Source organism: Oncorhynchus gorbuscha, linkage group LG17 (assembly GCF_021184085.1).
Source record: "Oncorhynchus gorbuscha isolate QuinsamMale2020 ecotype Even-year linkage group LG17, OgorEven_v1.0, whole genome shotgun sequence".
Classification (NCBI taxonomy): Eukaryota; Metazoa; Chordata; class Actinopteri; order Salmoniformes; family Salmonidae; genus Oncorhynchus; species Oncorhynchus gorbuscha.
The window spans coordinates 23,467,559-23,483,275 of record NC_060189.1 but is presented as its reverse complement, the minus strand read 5'-3'; the positions used below and the strand labels follow the sequence as shown (position 1 = coordinate 23,483,275).

The window sequence follows — 15,717 nt, the reverse complement described above, 5'->3', positions numbered from 1 at the left end:
CTTTAGCTGATGCGGATGTTGCCTGTAATCCAAGTCTTCTGGTTGGGGTATGTACGTACGGTCAGTGTGGCGGTGACTACATCGATGCACTTATTGATGAAGCTAGTTACTGATGTGGTGTACTCCTCAATTCCATCGGAAGAATCTCGGGAACATATTCCAGTCTGTGCTAGCAAAACAGACCTGTAGCTTAGCATCTGTGTCGTCTGACCACTTCCTTATTGAGCGAGTCACTGTTACTTCCTGCTTTAGTTTTTGATTGTAAGCAGGAATCAGGAGGATAGAGTTATGGTCAGATTTGCCAAATGGAGAGCTTTGTTTATATTTGAGCTACCTCAAATATAAACTCAACATGCAACAATTTCAAAGAATTTACCGAGTTACAGTTCATATAAAGAAATCGCCCCTTGATTGGACATACTGCCAAATTCTCTAAAACGACGTTGGAGGCAACTTATGCCAGATAAATTAACATGATATTATCTGGCAAGAGCTCTGGTGGACATTCCTGCAGTCAGCATACCAATTGCATGCTCCCTCAAATCTTAAATATCTGTGGTATTGTGTTGTGTGACAATACTACGCATTTTAAAGTGACCTTTAATTGTCCCGATTACAATGTGCACCTCTGTAATGATCTTGCTGGTGTCTTTACAGTCTTATGTCCAACAATTTAAACATTAAAATATACAGTACCAGTCAAAAGTTTGGACACAATCACATCTACTATTTTTTTAAACAATTTTCTACATTGTAGAATAGCTAAGACATCACAACTATGAAATAACACATATGGAATCACGTAGTAACCAATTAAAACATTTTTTTTAGATTTTAGATTCTTCAAAGTAGCCACCCTTTACCTTGATGACAGCTTTGCACAATCTTGGCATTCTCTCAACCAGCTTCACCTGGAATGATTTTTTGAAGGAGTCCCACACAGTTTTGAAGGAGTCCCACATGCTGAGCCCTTGTTGGCTGCTTTTCCTTCACCTTGTGGTCCAACTCATCCCAAACCATCTCAATTGGGTTGAGATCGGGTGATTGTGGAGGCCAGGTCATGTGATGCAGCACTCCATCACTCTCCTTTTTGGTCAAATAGTGCTTACACATTGTCGTGTTGAAAACAAATGATAGTCCCATTAAGCCCAAATCAGATGGGATGGTGTATCGCTGCAGAATGCTGTGGTATCCATGCTGGTTAAGTGTCCCTTGAATTCTAAATAAATAACAGACAGTGTCCTCAGCAAAGCACCCCCACACCATCACACCTCTTCCTACATGCTTCACCGTGGGAACCACACATGCGGAGATCCGCATCAGTTCACCTATGCTGAATCTCACAAAGACACGGCGGTTGTAACCAAAAATAGCAAATTTGGACTCAACAGCCCAAAGACAGATTTCCACCGGTCTAATGCCCATTGCTTGTGTTTCTTGAACCAAGCAAGTCTCTTCTTATTATTGATGTCTTTAGTAGTCGTTTCAAAGTTTTCCGGATTGACTGACCTTCATGTCTTAAAGTGATGATGGACTGTTGTTTATCTTTTTTTATTTGAGCTGTTCTTGCCATAATCTGGACTTGGTCTTTTACCAAATAGGGCTATCTTCTGTATACCACCCCTACCTTATCACAACACAACTGATTGGCTCAAACGCATTGAGAAGGAAATCATTCCACAAATTAACTTCTAACAGGGCACACCTGTTAATTGAAATGCATTCCAGGTGACCTCCTCATGAAGCTAGTTGAGAGAATGACAAGCGTGTGCAAAGCTGTTATCAATGCAAAGGGTGGCTGTTTTGAAAAATCTCAAATATAAATTATATTTGGATTTGATTAACACGTTTTTGTTACTACATGATTCCATATGTGTTATTTCATAGTCTACAATGTATAACATAGTAAAAATAAAGAAAAAACCCTTGTATGAGTAGGTGTGTCCAAACTTTTGACTCTGTATATATACAGTATATTTGCTCTGAATTTGTGGGGCAAGCAAAGGATGAAGACATCAAATAAAATCAATCACCTGCAGGCTGCCAGTTGTGGAACCCTGGTGTAGGGTAAACACGGGTACTAAGGTTAAGTACGTTGCGATTTATAATCATTTGTCACATTCATACTTCAGGACATTTTCATTCTGGGCAGGTCTCACATCAAACCCACTGACATGATCAAAACATAGCGAAATATGATTTTGTTATCAGGTAGTCGTTTACCCAAGGATTCAAACTATAAATGATCTACTGCCCTCTACTGTTGTAGTGATGTACTGAATATTACAGAAGCTACTGAGCTTTTACTTGTTTAAAGCATATTGCAAATTGCATAGAAAATCTACATTTGTTAATTCTGTCAGGAAAATGTATTATTCATAATGATCAAATTCAAAGTCTTGCAATATTGGTGGTAGTGTCAGGAGTTCCCTTTCACAGATTCAACACACAACTAAATCAGGTTGTACAATCCAATATCTTTCTGATAAAATGTCATATTTTACTAGACAATCCATCATCCATGTCTGTGTGTGTCATTATGTAGAAGTACACATATTATCAAAGACAATTTGATAGATTTTTGACTACAACGCCTGCTTGTTTCATTCAAAACAACTTCATTTCCCAGCATACACCTCAATTTGCCTTTATAATCTGATCAGCTGATCTGTCCTGGCTGGCAACAACAACAACCCTAGCGCACAGAAAACAATGACAAAGCTAGGAAGGATTTCAATGCAATAATATATTTTAAAGTCTCCCGAAACGACTTGGGCGATTTTTCTTTGTATGCTTTTGTTGACCGACCAGTTGTTATCGTAACATTCGTCTATAATATTATTGACAGCCGAGTTTACCAAAACTGTCTAGCTTGGATAACACAGCTAGCTAGCCAGCCAGTTAATGTTAGCTGTTTCAGAAAGGGGCGATTGTGATTTGTTGTCGGTGTTTTGTTGATCAGAACTCGTAGTTTGTCACATTGACATAGGAATAGCTAGTTTAAAATAACGTTAACGACGTTAGTTGGCGAACTATTGTTTAAATGCCAAGCAACAGGCAGCTAACTTACTAGCTAGCTTTTTTTAGGCAGCTGTCAGCTAGGTTATTTTATTTTCGAGCTAGGTAGCAATTAGGAAGCTAGCTAACAAGGGAAGTCATTTATGTTTGATTCTAAACACCTGGCTAGTTTTCCCAGCTGTGGTTTCAAGTTGGTGCCAGTTTGCACATATTCATGTTAGTGTGGTTAGCTATATGTTTCAGGGAAGTTGTCTTGCCAAACATTTGTTTTATTGCATACATTGAGTTTCCAGCTTTACTTTGCTGTAACGTATTTATTCTGGCAGTGTTATAATGTTCACGAAGCCAGTTATAACCGTAATGCATGTTATTGTCAAGAGCAGGTTGACTTAAAATAGCCAGAACAAACATTCAACCATATTGCCTCACAGTACTATATTTGCAATGTGTCACATATTGACATTTTTGTATTAAATGTATGGAATGCTGCAGTAATTGTTGGCTAATAAGCTGTAAGAAGTTGTAGTGGATCTTGAACCTTTACAGGTCAATTGGAGCACCGTCACCATGCAACCCTGTTAATATGTCTACTTACATCAAGTTGTCTATGTTCTAGGTGTTGTGTACGTGTAGCCTATAAAGCACACAATATTTAAAACTACGGTCATGTGTTATCACAAACTACTTAATTGATATTTATTTACTCTTCTTTTGGGTCTATTTGGCGTTATAGTCAAATTACTCCAGCTAGCACAAAACTGTTCAGATTTGGCTTGTGAAGGAAAAATGAGTGGTCATGGTTCATCAGAAAAGGAAATTAACACCAGTCTAATTTGTCAAGAGAGCTATGCTTGTGGGGGCTCAGAAGAGGCTGCTTTTGAATGTGATGAATGTAGAAGCTTGCAGTGTGTTCGCTGTGAGCAGGAACTCCATAGTCAAGAGGGCCTGCAGAACCATGAACGGGTAGCAATAGGCCCATGGCATGTACCCTACTGTGACAACTGCAGAGGAGGGAAGGAAAGGCCAGTGAATGGCTGCCGCCACAGGTCTGTCGTCCGCTGCCAGAACTGCAAAGTCAACCTGTGCCAACCGTGTCGGAAAAGCACCCACAATGGAGGTAACAAGAGGAAGCACCCACTCACTGCCTATCCTCCTCCACCCAAACCTGCAGAGCTCAACTCAACCCCTTCACCCAAACCTGCAGAGATCAACTCAACCCCTTCACCCAAACCTGCAGAGATCAACTCAACCCCTTCAGCAAAACCTGTTGAAGTCAAATTAACCCCTCCACCCAAACCTGCAGAGATCAATTTAAGCGTATTGGTAGATGAGGCAGAAGTCCAGAAGGCAAAACTTCTGGAGAAAGTCTGCAGTTTTCTTCTGGTTGATGCGAATGAGGAGATGCAGGTAGGTAGTGAAAGGAATAAAAAAAAGTCCTTTGAGTTTTTGCATTCTGTCAGTTTTATTTCTAAACTAAATTGTGTTTTGTGAAATGGAATTACCTCATCTGCTAACGCCACTCTTTTTCTCTCCAGGTAAAGGACGATGGCGCGTTTGTGAAGAAATTGAACTGCAAACCTGACAAGCTGATCAAGGTGGTGTCCATCTTTGGCAACACAGGAGAGGGCAAATCCCACACTCTGAACCACACTTTCTTCATAGGCAGGGAGGTGTTCAAGACCTCCCCCACACAAGAGTCCTGCACAGTGGGGGTGTGGGCAGCATTCGACCCCATCCACAAGGTGGTGGTCATTGACACAGAGGGCCTGCTGGGTAACAGCTCCAACCAGGGCCAAAGAACACGACTCCTTCTAAAGGTGCTAGCTATCTCCGACCTCATAATCTACCGTACCCATGCCGACCGTCTCCATGACGACCTCTTCAAGTTTCTGTGTGACGCGTCGGACGCCTACCTGAAGCATTTTACCAAGGAGCTGAAGGCCACTACGGCCCGCTGTGGCCTTGACGTGCCTCTGTCCACCCTGGGTCCGGCCGTCATCATATTCCATGAGACCGTCCACACCAAGCTGCTGGGCTCAGGTCAGTGCTGAGAAATACTGTAGTCAACACTTACCATAGTATGCTGTACACAAATCGAAGATTGTTACTTGCTGCACTCATCGGTCTCATTGTTATTTCACCTTCCTTGACAGAGTGGAAGCAGGAATACAGTAGATTCATGCATATTGTCAAGAATGCTCCTATAGAAGATCATAAAACATGTGATTTGGTCATTACTGGTGCACAATCCTACTCATCCCTATCTCCCTTTGACACGCTAAGACCAGTATTTGTTATTTCAACAGAACTGTTTTGATAGTGTGAACAGATAACTGACCAGTCAAGCAGTTTGAATAATCTAGAGACCTTTTCCTTTTAAAGTATGTGGCTGTTGAACTGTAAATTATTTTATATCCCTTAAAATATTCTGAACAAAAATATAAACGCAACATGCAACAATTTAAAATATTTTACTGAGAAACAGTTCATATAAGGAAATCAGTCAATTGAAATAAATGAATTGGGCCGTAATCTATGGATTTCACATGACTGGGAATACAGATATGCATCTGTTAGTCACAGATACAGTACCTTTAAAAGAAAGGTAGGGGTGTGGATCAGAATCAATCAGTATCTGGTGTGACCACCATTTGCCTTGTGCTACGCGACACATCACCTTTGCATAGAGTTGATCAGGGTGTTGATTTTGGCCTGTGGAATGTTGTCCAACTCCTCTTCAATGGGTGTGTGAATTTGCTACATATTTGCTACCTTCCATCTCAGTTTTGATTGATCAATGTAATAAGTGAAATGTCATTTTTATGAAGGGATATATAAAAGTTAAGTCTGTCTTCTCATCCTGTTCTTCGTTCTCCCTCATTTATAACAGACAATTCATCAGAGTCTGTAGATCGGTTGCTACTTGAGCGGTTCAGGAAGCTAGGCCGTTTCCCAGAGGCATTTAGCTCCATCCAGTACCGAGGCACGCGTACCTGCAGCCCCCCAACCGACTTTGGTGGCCTGCAGCGCACCCTGGAGCAGCTACTGGACAACAACGCCACCCGCTCCCCTCGCTCCCCAGTCGTCATCTTCAAAGCCTTGCAGGTAGTAGACATGCTTATAACTCAGTCAGTAGTCAACTGGCCCCAAAACAGTTTCAAACAGGCTCACATTTACAGTGCCTTTCGAAAGTATTCGGCCCCCTTGAACTTTGCAACCTTTTGCCACATTTCAGGCTTCAAACATAAAGATATAAAACTGTATTTTTTTGTGAAGAATCAACAACAAGTGGGACACAATCATGAAGTGGAATGACATTTATAGGATATTTCAAACTTTTTTAACAAATCAAAAACTGAAGAATTGGGCGTGCAAAATTATTCAGCCCCCTTAAGTTAATACTTTGTAGCGCCACCTTTTGCTGCGATTACAGCTGTAAGTCGCTTGGGGTATGTCTCTATCAGTTTTGCACATCGAGAGCTTGACATTTTTTCCCATTCCTCCTTGCAAAACAGCTCGAGCTCAGTGAGGTTGGCTGGAGAGCATTTGTGAACAGCAGTTTTCAGTTATTTCCACAGATTCTCGATTGGATTCAGGTCTGAACTTTGACTTGGCCATTCTAACACCTGGATATGTTTATTTTTGAACCATTCCATTGTAGATTTTGCTTTATGTTTTGGAACATTGTCTTGTTGGAAGACAAATCTCCATCCCAGTCTCAGGTCTTTTGCAGACTCCATCAGGTTTTCTTCCAGAATGGTCCTGTATTTGGCTCCATCCATCTTCCCATCAATTTTAACCATCTTCCATGTCCCTGCTGCAGAAAAGCAGGCCCAAACCATGATGCTGCCACCACCATGTTTGACAATGTGGATGGTGTGTTCAGGGTGATGAGCTGTGTTGCTTTTACGCCAAACATAACGTTTTGCATTGTTGCCAAAAAGTTCAATTTTGGTTTCATCTGACCAGAGCACCTTCTTCCACATGTTTGGTGTGTCTCCCAGGTGGCTTGTGGCAAACTTTAAACGACACTTTTTATGGATATCTTTAAGAAATGGCTTTCTTCTTGCCACTCTTCCATAAAGGCCAGATTTGTGCAATATACGACTGATTGTAGTCCTATGGACAGAGTCTCCCACCTCAGCTGTAGATCTCTGCAGTTCATCTAGAGTGATCATGGGCCTCTTGGCTGCATCTCTGATCAGTCTTCTCCTTGTATGAGCTGAAAGTTTAGAGGGACGGCCAGGTCTTGGTAGATTTGCAGTGGTCTGATACTCCTTCCATTTCAATATTATCGCTTGCACAGTGCTCCTTGGGATGTTTAAAGCTTGGGAAATCTTTTTGTATCCAAATCCGGCAGTATCTCGGACCTGCCTGGTGTGTTCCTTGTTCTTCATGATGCTCTCTGCGCTTTTAACGGACCTCTGAGACTATCACAGTGCAGGTGCATTTATACGGAGACTTGATTACACACAGGTGGATTGTATTTATCATTAGTCATTTAGGTCAACATTGGATCATTCAGAGATCCTCACTGAACTTCTGGAGAGAGTTTGCTGCACTGAAAGTAAAGGGGCTGAATAATTTTGCACGCCCAATTTTTCAGTTTTTGATTTGTTAAAAAAGTTTGAAATATCCAATAAATGTCGTTCCACTTCATGATTGTGTCCCACTTGTTGTTGATTCTTCACAAAAAAATAGTTTTATATCTTTATGTTTGAAGCCTGAAATGTGGCAAAAGGTCGCAAAGTTCAAGGGGGCCGAATACTTTCGCAAGGCACTGTACATGAGGCAAACACTAAAACAAGAACAGGATGTTTTAACAAGTTAGAAAAATTGCTATTCATTAGTTACAGATATGTTTACTTTCACACTGTTTGAAAAATCTGGTCAGGCTATGTGTATGACATTTCTGATGTATTGTTTCTCTCTGTCTAGGCCCTAAGTGAGCGCTTCAATGGGGAGATCGCTGATGAGCTCATAGCCCACAATTGCTTCTTCCCCGATGAGTATTTCACCTGCTCCTGCCTCTGCCTCAGTTGCGGGTAAGTCCTCTCATTTATTTCATTTTCTCCATCTCATGCCACTGACTACAGCGAGGGTTTTAACCAGTCACATTGTTGTTGCTATTTTAGCTCTGGCTGCAAGAACAGCATGAACCACCTTGGGGAGGGGGTGTGTCATGAGGCCAAACACCGCTGCCGTTACTCACCCCAATACGACAATCGCATCTACACCTGTAAGGTTAGTTCTGTGGATATCCACCTAAATCTTGTACTACCTGAACCCAATGTTGCCATATGACATTCTGAAGATCTGACTCTGTATCAGGCTGACCACAATGCCTCTGTTGTCCCACTAGGCCTGTTACGAAGGGGGAAAGGAAGTGGTGGTGGTTCCCAAGACCTCTGCGTCCTCAGATTCTCCGTGGTTGGGCCTTGCTAGATTTGCTTGGTCAGGGTGAGTGACACTTGAGCTCATCGGTTGGGGTTGAATTTCTACCGCTGTCTCTAATTTTAAGTCATGGTGCTTTTTGATCTAGAATCACCAATCCATTCATTGCTAACCCTAAGCTGTTTACTAACTTATTTGGTGCACTCCAGATATGTAGTTGTTTGTCTTGAGGTACAGTGCATTCGGGAAGTATTCAGACCCAGTTTTCCACAATTTGTTAGTTACAGCCTTATTCTAAAATTGATTAAATTAAACAGTTTCCTCATCAATCTACACAATACCCCACAATGACAAAGCTAGAACAGCTTTTGAAAATGTTTACACATTTAAAAAAAACTGATACCTTTTACAATTTACATAAGTATTCAGACCCTTTGCTATGAGACTTTAAATTAAGCTCACGTGCATCCTGTTTCCATTGATCTTCCTTGAGATGTTTCTACAACTTGTTTGGATTCCATCTGTGGTAAATTCAATTGATTGGACATGATTTTGAAAGGCACACACCTGTCTATATAAGGTCCCACAGTTGACAGTGCATGTCAGAGAAATAAACAAGCCATGAGGTCGAAGGAATTGTCCGTAGAGCTCCAAGACAGGATTGTGTCGAGGCACAGATCTGGGGAAGAGTACCAAAAAATATCTGCAGCAATGAAGGTCCCCGATCATTCTTGAATGGAAGAAGCTTGAAACCACGAAGTCTCTTTCTAGAGCTGGCCGCCCAGCCAAACTAAGCCATCAGGGGAGAAGGGCCTTGGTCAGGGAGGTGACCAAGATCCCGCTGGTCACTCTGACAGAGCTCCTCTATGGAGATGGGAGAACTTTCCAGAAGGACAACCATCTCTGCAGCACTCCACCAATCAGGCCTTTATGGTAGAGTGGCCAGATGGATGCTACTCCTCAGTAAAAGGCACATGACAGCCCGCTTGGAGTCTGCCAAATGGCAGACCATGAGAAACAAGATTCTCTGGTCAGATGAAGCCAAGATTTAACTCTTTGGCCTTAATGCAAAGCGTCACATCTGGAGGAAACCTGGCACTATCCCTACGTTGAAGAATGGTGGTGGCAGCATCATGCTGTGGGGACATTTTTCAGCAGCAGGAACTGGGAGACTAGTCAGGATCAATGGAAAGATGAACAGAGCAAAGCACAAAGAGATCCTTGATGAAAACCTGCTCAGGACCTCAGACTGGGGCAAAGGTTCACCTTCCAACAGGACAACAACCCAAAGCACACAGCCAAGTCAACGTAGGAGTGGCTTTGGGACAAGTCTCTGAATGTCCTTGAGGCCCAGCCAGATCCCGGACTGGAATCCGTTCGAACATCTCTGGAGAGACCTGAAAATAGCTGTGCAGTGACGCTCCCCATCCAACCTGACAGAGCTTAAGAGGATCTGCAGGGAAGAATTGAACAAACTCTCCAAATAAAGGTGTGCCAAGCTTGTAGCGTCATACCCAAGAAGACTCGAGGCTGTAATCGCTGCCAAAGGTGCTTCAACAAAGTACTGAGTAAAGGGTCTGAATACTTTTTTCAAATGTATAAATTTGCAAACATTTCTAAAAATCTGTTTTAGCTTTGTCATGGGGTATTGTGTGTAGATTGAAGGGACAAAAATAACAATTTAATCCATTTGAAAATAAGGCTGTAACAAAATGTGGGAAAAGTCAAGGGGTCAAAAGTCAATACTTTCCAAATGCACTGTATATGGTTATAATTGCTCTGTAAAATGTAACTTTTTTTGTGTCTCTGCAGGTACGTGATTGAATGTCCAAACTGTGGGGTGATCTATCGGAGCCGGCAGTACTGGTATGGGAACCAGGACCCAGTGGATACGGTGGTCCGCACTGAAATCCAGCATATATGGCCTGGGGTAAGAGAACTACCACACCACATACCTACTAAAATACTTCTAAATGCCTATTGGTATTATTTCCACATTCTCAACAAAATAACTTGTAAACTTCTTGCAACTCAATGTTCACTTTCCACAGGCAGATGGATTCCTGAAGGACAATAGCAATGCAGCACAGCGTCTGCTGGATGGTGTTAACTTCATGGCCCAGTCTGTGTCAGAGCTCAGTGTGAAGCCTGCCAAGGCCGTCACCTCCTGGCTAACGGATCAGATCGCCCCGACCTACTGGAAACCCAACTCCCTCATCCTGGTGAGTGACAGAGGACCAACCACACATCATACGTGGAACATTTGAGTCAACACTTTCTTGTCCAGGAACCTGTTTATTTGCCCTTCGCTGCTTTTCAGCTGGGGGCCAATGTTGCACAACCCATGTTTGCGGGTCACAAGATAAGGCTCAGATCGACCCCTCGTCCTAGATTCCCCAGTCAATAACTGCCTCTTGTTTTTGTTTTTCCCCTGTAATGTCCAGACATGCCTTAAGTGCCAAGAGGTCTTCCAAGACAACGATACCAAGCATCACTGCCGTGCCTGTGGGGAAGGGTTCTGTGACACATGCTCGTCCAAAGCCACGCCTGTCCCAGAAAAAGGCTGGGGTCTGGTCCCCGTGAGAGTCTGTGACACCTGTTTTGAGCAGAGGGCCACACATACAGGTACCAACACCTCAAAGCCAAAGTTAGTCTGTATGTATTTATTATTAGCCATGCTGTACAGTGGTAACTTAGTATACTTAGCCTTTAAATCTGTTTTTAGCCTTAGTCTGCATACGTGTTTATTTTAGCCATACTCTCCAGTGGTAACATAGTTGTATGCTTTGTACAGAGCTGTTGCATGCAGAGGTTGAAGATGAGGAAGGTGGAAACCTAGCCAGGAAGGTTGGAGAAGCAGTGTCAAACACACTGGGCGCCGTGGCTACTGCTATTGACATCCCACTGGGTGAGTGTTATGTAACACAAGAGCCAGATAGAATTGTGTAATGGGCAATGACTACAGGAATTTAAACCCATGGACAGGCTGCCATCTGGTGGCATATGAAAAATTTCTCTGCTGCTCCTTATCTCAAATAAAAGTATTTTTAGATACTGCAGTATTAGGATACTTTTATCGTTCGACATGTTATTGGAAGTGCAATACTAAACCATTCTATTGTAACAGTCGTTTTTTACTGTGTGTCCGCTCTCTTCAGGTCTGGTCAAGGATGCTGCGCGTCCCACCTACTGGGTGCCTGACCAGGATATCCTCTCTTGCCACAACTGCCAGTGCAGCTTCACTGCCAAGTTGTCCAAGCACCACTGTCGCGCCTGCGGGCAAGGCGTGTGTGACGAGTGCTCGCTGGAGCGTCGGCCGGTCCCATCGCGGGGCTGGGACCACCCCGTCCGTGTTTGTGCTAACTGCAACCAGAAACCTGGAGACCTTTAACGGGGCTGGCCCTCTTCCCTTACAACACTGGACTGAACCACCTCTAGACCCTCCACCCACCCCTTATAGACCTCCATTAAATGGTTCTGTCCCGTGTCTGTGGCAAGTGTGTTTTTAGTAAATCTAGTTTTAGGGTTTCTTATGCCTTGTGGAACAACAGGAACGTCTATGTAATTTGTCCTTATCAAAAGAGTGAGCCAGGAAGATATTTTGAGCTCTTCATTTACCCAAATCGCAGCTTTTTTAAATGGTTAAAAAATATTTTTCTACCATGGAAAAAAAGTACATTTGTAGCATGTTAGCAATGTTATTTTCTTGAGGAACCTGGGGAGGGGGTTAGTTTTAATCAATACTTTCCATAAGGCCTTGTTTTACTGATGTTACAACTAATGTTGAGGGGATAATGGTGTCTGAAGTCCCTGCTGCAGGTTAATTGCATGCTCTACTACACTATTTTAGGTTTGCTCTAAGTCTGTTGCAGCTTTATAAAGCTGCTGCTTATCATAGCCAGAAAAATAAAATAAAAACAAAGATTTGACTTAGATTTGAGCATGCATGACCACCCATATCCCATTTTTCAACCAGTCTGTCAAGAGTTAGTCAACTTTAGATTTAGGATATTTGGTCTACAAATAGCCTTTTGGGTTACTGCTTCTGTTGACACTAACTTCATATTTACTTCAGAGGTTATGGTTCTATGAAGACATGGAATTATGCTAGAAGGTGAATTCAGGATTTTAGAAACTTTGTTTTGTAGAAAACAATTGTTCAGCTTGAGTCTGAAAGATGCATAGCCTTTGAGATGTTCAGAGGGTCTGGTGATTTCTGAATAAATCAATACCTAACCTCATTGTTATATTTTAACTTATACTGGGTGGTATTTTTGTAATGTATCTGACAATTTCTGTTAAGTGTATACACATGATGTGCATTATGCACCTAGAATTTGAATGGTGTGTCATTTACTACCGTTTGTTTGAATCTTGTTTGATCACCATAAGCATAGGCTGGTGGGACAATGAACTCAGCATTGGTTTTCAGCCCTCTGCTTCTGTGGCATTATTTGTCGTCCATGTTAAAGATTGCAGTATCAAATAGATTGCATGCTCATTCTTTCATATTTTGTGCTTTTTAATAATTGAGAGATGATATGCTATATGTAGACAGTAAGTCATTTTAAGTTAGTTTAATGTGGTTTTATTTCTGAATAGTGTTATTGGTATATTTGAGTTCAATTGCTTTCTTGACTGGAATCTGTTGTCCTTCATTCATACAACACTTGGATATGCACAGTCAGCTAGCATTTATACCTTTTCACTTTTCACCATTTCACTTCTTTGATGGTTAGATGAATAAGAAGCTGAAATGTCAGAACCCAGGGAACAATATTACCTGGATACATGCCAACCAAGCACATATGTTTATTTCCTTTATGTGTTTGGAAAAAAAGAAAATGATGAAAAAAAGGTTGTCCTGTAAGCATTTAAGATATAATTGTCATTTTGTTAGATTTGTATTTTATTTTTGCCCTTTTGTCTAAGCTGTAACCCTAGATAGTGAAGTATAGAAATTACGCTGGAATCTGCCTTGTCTGCTGTCAAAATGTTTATCTGATTGAATGATGTCATAGTTTCATACAAAGTCATGTCTGATTTGCTAATATTGCACAGAATAATAGCCAGGAATGTCAGCTATGTCCCCATCTAGTCCTTTGTTTTCCAAACCTATTGCTTGAGAGAGACCTTTGTGACAGAAATGATAATGGATTGAATTCTCGACTCGACACTCCTAATGCACAGACAAAGAGGTATGAAACACTATGTTATGCTGTTATTGAACATACGATCATGAAAAAGTGTGGATGTCTGCATATTGACAATGCCCATAAGTGGTGGAATAACTATATTATTAAAGTCTTATCAGCTCATGGCTGTTTATAATTATTTGGTTTGGGAGGGGGCTATGGATATTTAGTCAGGTTCTATTTCAAATTTCTAATAAGATGTGCTCTTCTTCGAACCCTGGCAACCTTAGTTTTGTTGCATTGGTAGGAAGAAAGTTTCTGACAACTTTAGCTATCTCTTCAAGAAGTCAGTATCATAGACATATGGTCGGTATTCCGTTTTCTACAATATAAATACAGGCAGAACCCTTTAAAATCGTTTTGACAGTTTACTCATTGAGTTTACCACACAGGCCACGCCTTATTTACGTATACTGTGGATGCATTGGCCAACGATTTTACCCCGAGCCCTGATTGGTTGCTTTTGCGTAGGTTTCCCTCAGAACTGCAAGACGCTGATATTGCTTTACAGTGTAGCAAAATGGCGGCTGTCATTCAGAACCCACTAAAAGCGTAAGTAATTTTGACAAATTGATAAAATTCTATTTTGTTACTTTGTTCCCAATACTTATATTAAAATGATCCGTCTTTTCAAGCAAGTACAAGACGCGTGCAAATTAGAAATAATGCTGTCTTAGCATTTTGTGTATGTCTACTTGCATAATGTGCCACTGCTTTCACCAAAGTAGCACCTACTTAGTTTTTTTATTAGACATTTCTGCTTATGATTTACAGTATTCTAGCTATAATATTGGTTATGATATGCGAATGATATATGAATTACACATTAGGCCTATAGCCTAAACCTGCTAATTTATTGACTCCCCATCCAGAGACGCTTTGACCGATACTTTTAATCCTACTTCAAAATTAAGCACAAAAGTGTTTCAACATGCATTGCGCTCTGACGAGAACGAATAAAATACAATATTACATTACTGTTGGATATTTACGTAATAACATTGACATTCCGATTCAGAGAGTCGTTTATAGTTTGTGTGAATTGTCGACATATCAACTTTGGCGCTGAGCGCAGATGTGGTCAGGTCCAGGACCCGGTAGAGCAAGGGAGGAGGAATTTTACATTTGCATGCCTTTCCTTCCGAAAGCGAAGTGACAGCAACGTGAGCCCCGGAATTTCAGTTGGAGATAGTAGGCCTATGTATTTTGTAACGCCAGTGCTATAATTTCAGTTTTATGCTACGCTGTGTGTGCAGGCACCACTTTATGAGTCTCTACAGTGTTTGTCCGTGACTCCATATATGTTTTGTAGTATCTTTTTATTTAACTAGGCAAGTCAGTTGAGAACAAATTCTTATTTACAATGACGGGCTAACCCGGACGACGCTGGGCCATTTGTGCACCGCCCTTTGGGACTCCCAATCACGACTGGTTGTGATACAGCCTGGAATCGAACCAGGGTCTGTAGTGACGCCTCTTGCACTGAGATGCAGTGCATTAGACCGCTGCACCAATCGGGAGCCCTTTAACATTGTATCTAACATTCTTTTGTCAGAAAATATCTATTCATCCCATTGAAGTTGAGAAAAAAACTATTGTCAAATTAATCGTTTCAAAGCAAGTTTGAATGTATTGAGTGGTATTGGCAATGCTTGTATGTACATTTTCTCAAAGACATGGACAAGACCTACCGGTAGGCCATTTTTGTTGCTATCCATGTTTGGACACTGACAGACTGTTGTAGTGCAGCAGGACAGTTTAGGTATAACCAGACCTTTTGAAATGTGCAGTACAGATGGTGAGACTGTCTGGAGGTGAAGAATGAGGGATGAATGAGGGATATAACAGTGCCTTTTTTAAACGGAGGAGTGGTGCATATTAACCTGGTCCAGGATCCTGTGCCAATTTATCAGGATGCTATGGCAGATGTCAGTAGTGTTGAGAAAAGATGTTGGTTGGATGGGCCTGCAAAAATTTGGGTGGGGAAATACATTTTTTGGGTGAGGCTAAATTCCTGCAGTTCTACACATTTTGCTATGGGGCAAAGATACAATTTAGCTGTTTTTAAAGCTGATTTCCTGCAATTTTGCCATGAGGCTGAGTATTTTTT

The 15,717-nt window shown here is 41.6% G+C and overlaps 2 protein-coding genes across 4 annotated transcripts in view; both read left to right on the top strand.

Moving 5' to 3' along the window:
- Window positions 1-2,667: 2,667 nt before the first annotated feature.
- LOC124001771 (zinc finger FYVE domain-containing protein 1-like) lies at window positions 2,668-13,730 on the top strand. Its single transcript, XM_046308821.1, has 11 exons — window positions 2,668-4,425; window positions 4,554-5,058; window positions 5,909-6,123; window positions 7,957-8,063; window positions 8,154-8,262; window positions 8,381-8,478; window positions 10,225-10,342; window positions 10,464-10,634; window positions 10,857-11,037; window positions 11,207-11,320; window positions 11,571-13,730. Exons 1-11 carry the CDS (start codon window positions 3,805-3,807, stop codon window positions 11,801-11,803), a joined length of 2,472 nt encoding a protein of 823 aa, XP_046164777.1. The 5' UTR covers window positions 2,668-3,804; the 3' UTR covers window positions 11,804-13,730.
- A 304-nt stretch (window positions 13,731-14,034) lies between these two features.
- The window catches only part of LOC124001319 (zinc finger protein DPF3-like), a 44,235-nt gene continuing 42,552 nt past the window's right edge, over window positions 14,035-15,717 (top strand). For 2 of the 3 annotated variants that reach the window (XM_046308023.1, XM_046308020.1), the window contains exon 1: window positions 14,035-14,159. In XM_046308023.1, coding sequence (XP_046163979.1) covers window positions 14,128-14,159 — 32 coding nt within the window. In that variant the 5' untranslated portion in view covers window positions 14,035-14,127. The remainder of the gene's footprint in view (window positions 14,160-15,717) is intronic. The other variant, XM_046308021.1, reaches the window with a different exon arrangement.

Excerpts from the sequence above, each read along its gene's own strand:
- LOC124001771 (XM_046308821.1), top strand. The coding sequence starts at position 3,805 with ATGAGTGGTCATGGTTCATCAGAAAAGGAAATTAACACCAGTCTAATT. Across the intron at positions 4,426-4,553 it reads ATGCGAATGAGGAGATGCAG|GTAAAGGACGATGGCGCGTT; the intron begins GTAGGTAGTGAA and ends TTTTCTCTCCAG. Across the intron at positions 11,321-11,570 it reads TGCTATTGACATCCCACTGG|GTCTGGTCAAGGATGCTGCG; the intron begins GTGAGTGTTATG and ends CGCTCTCTTCAG.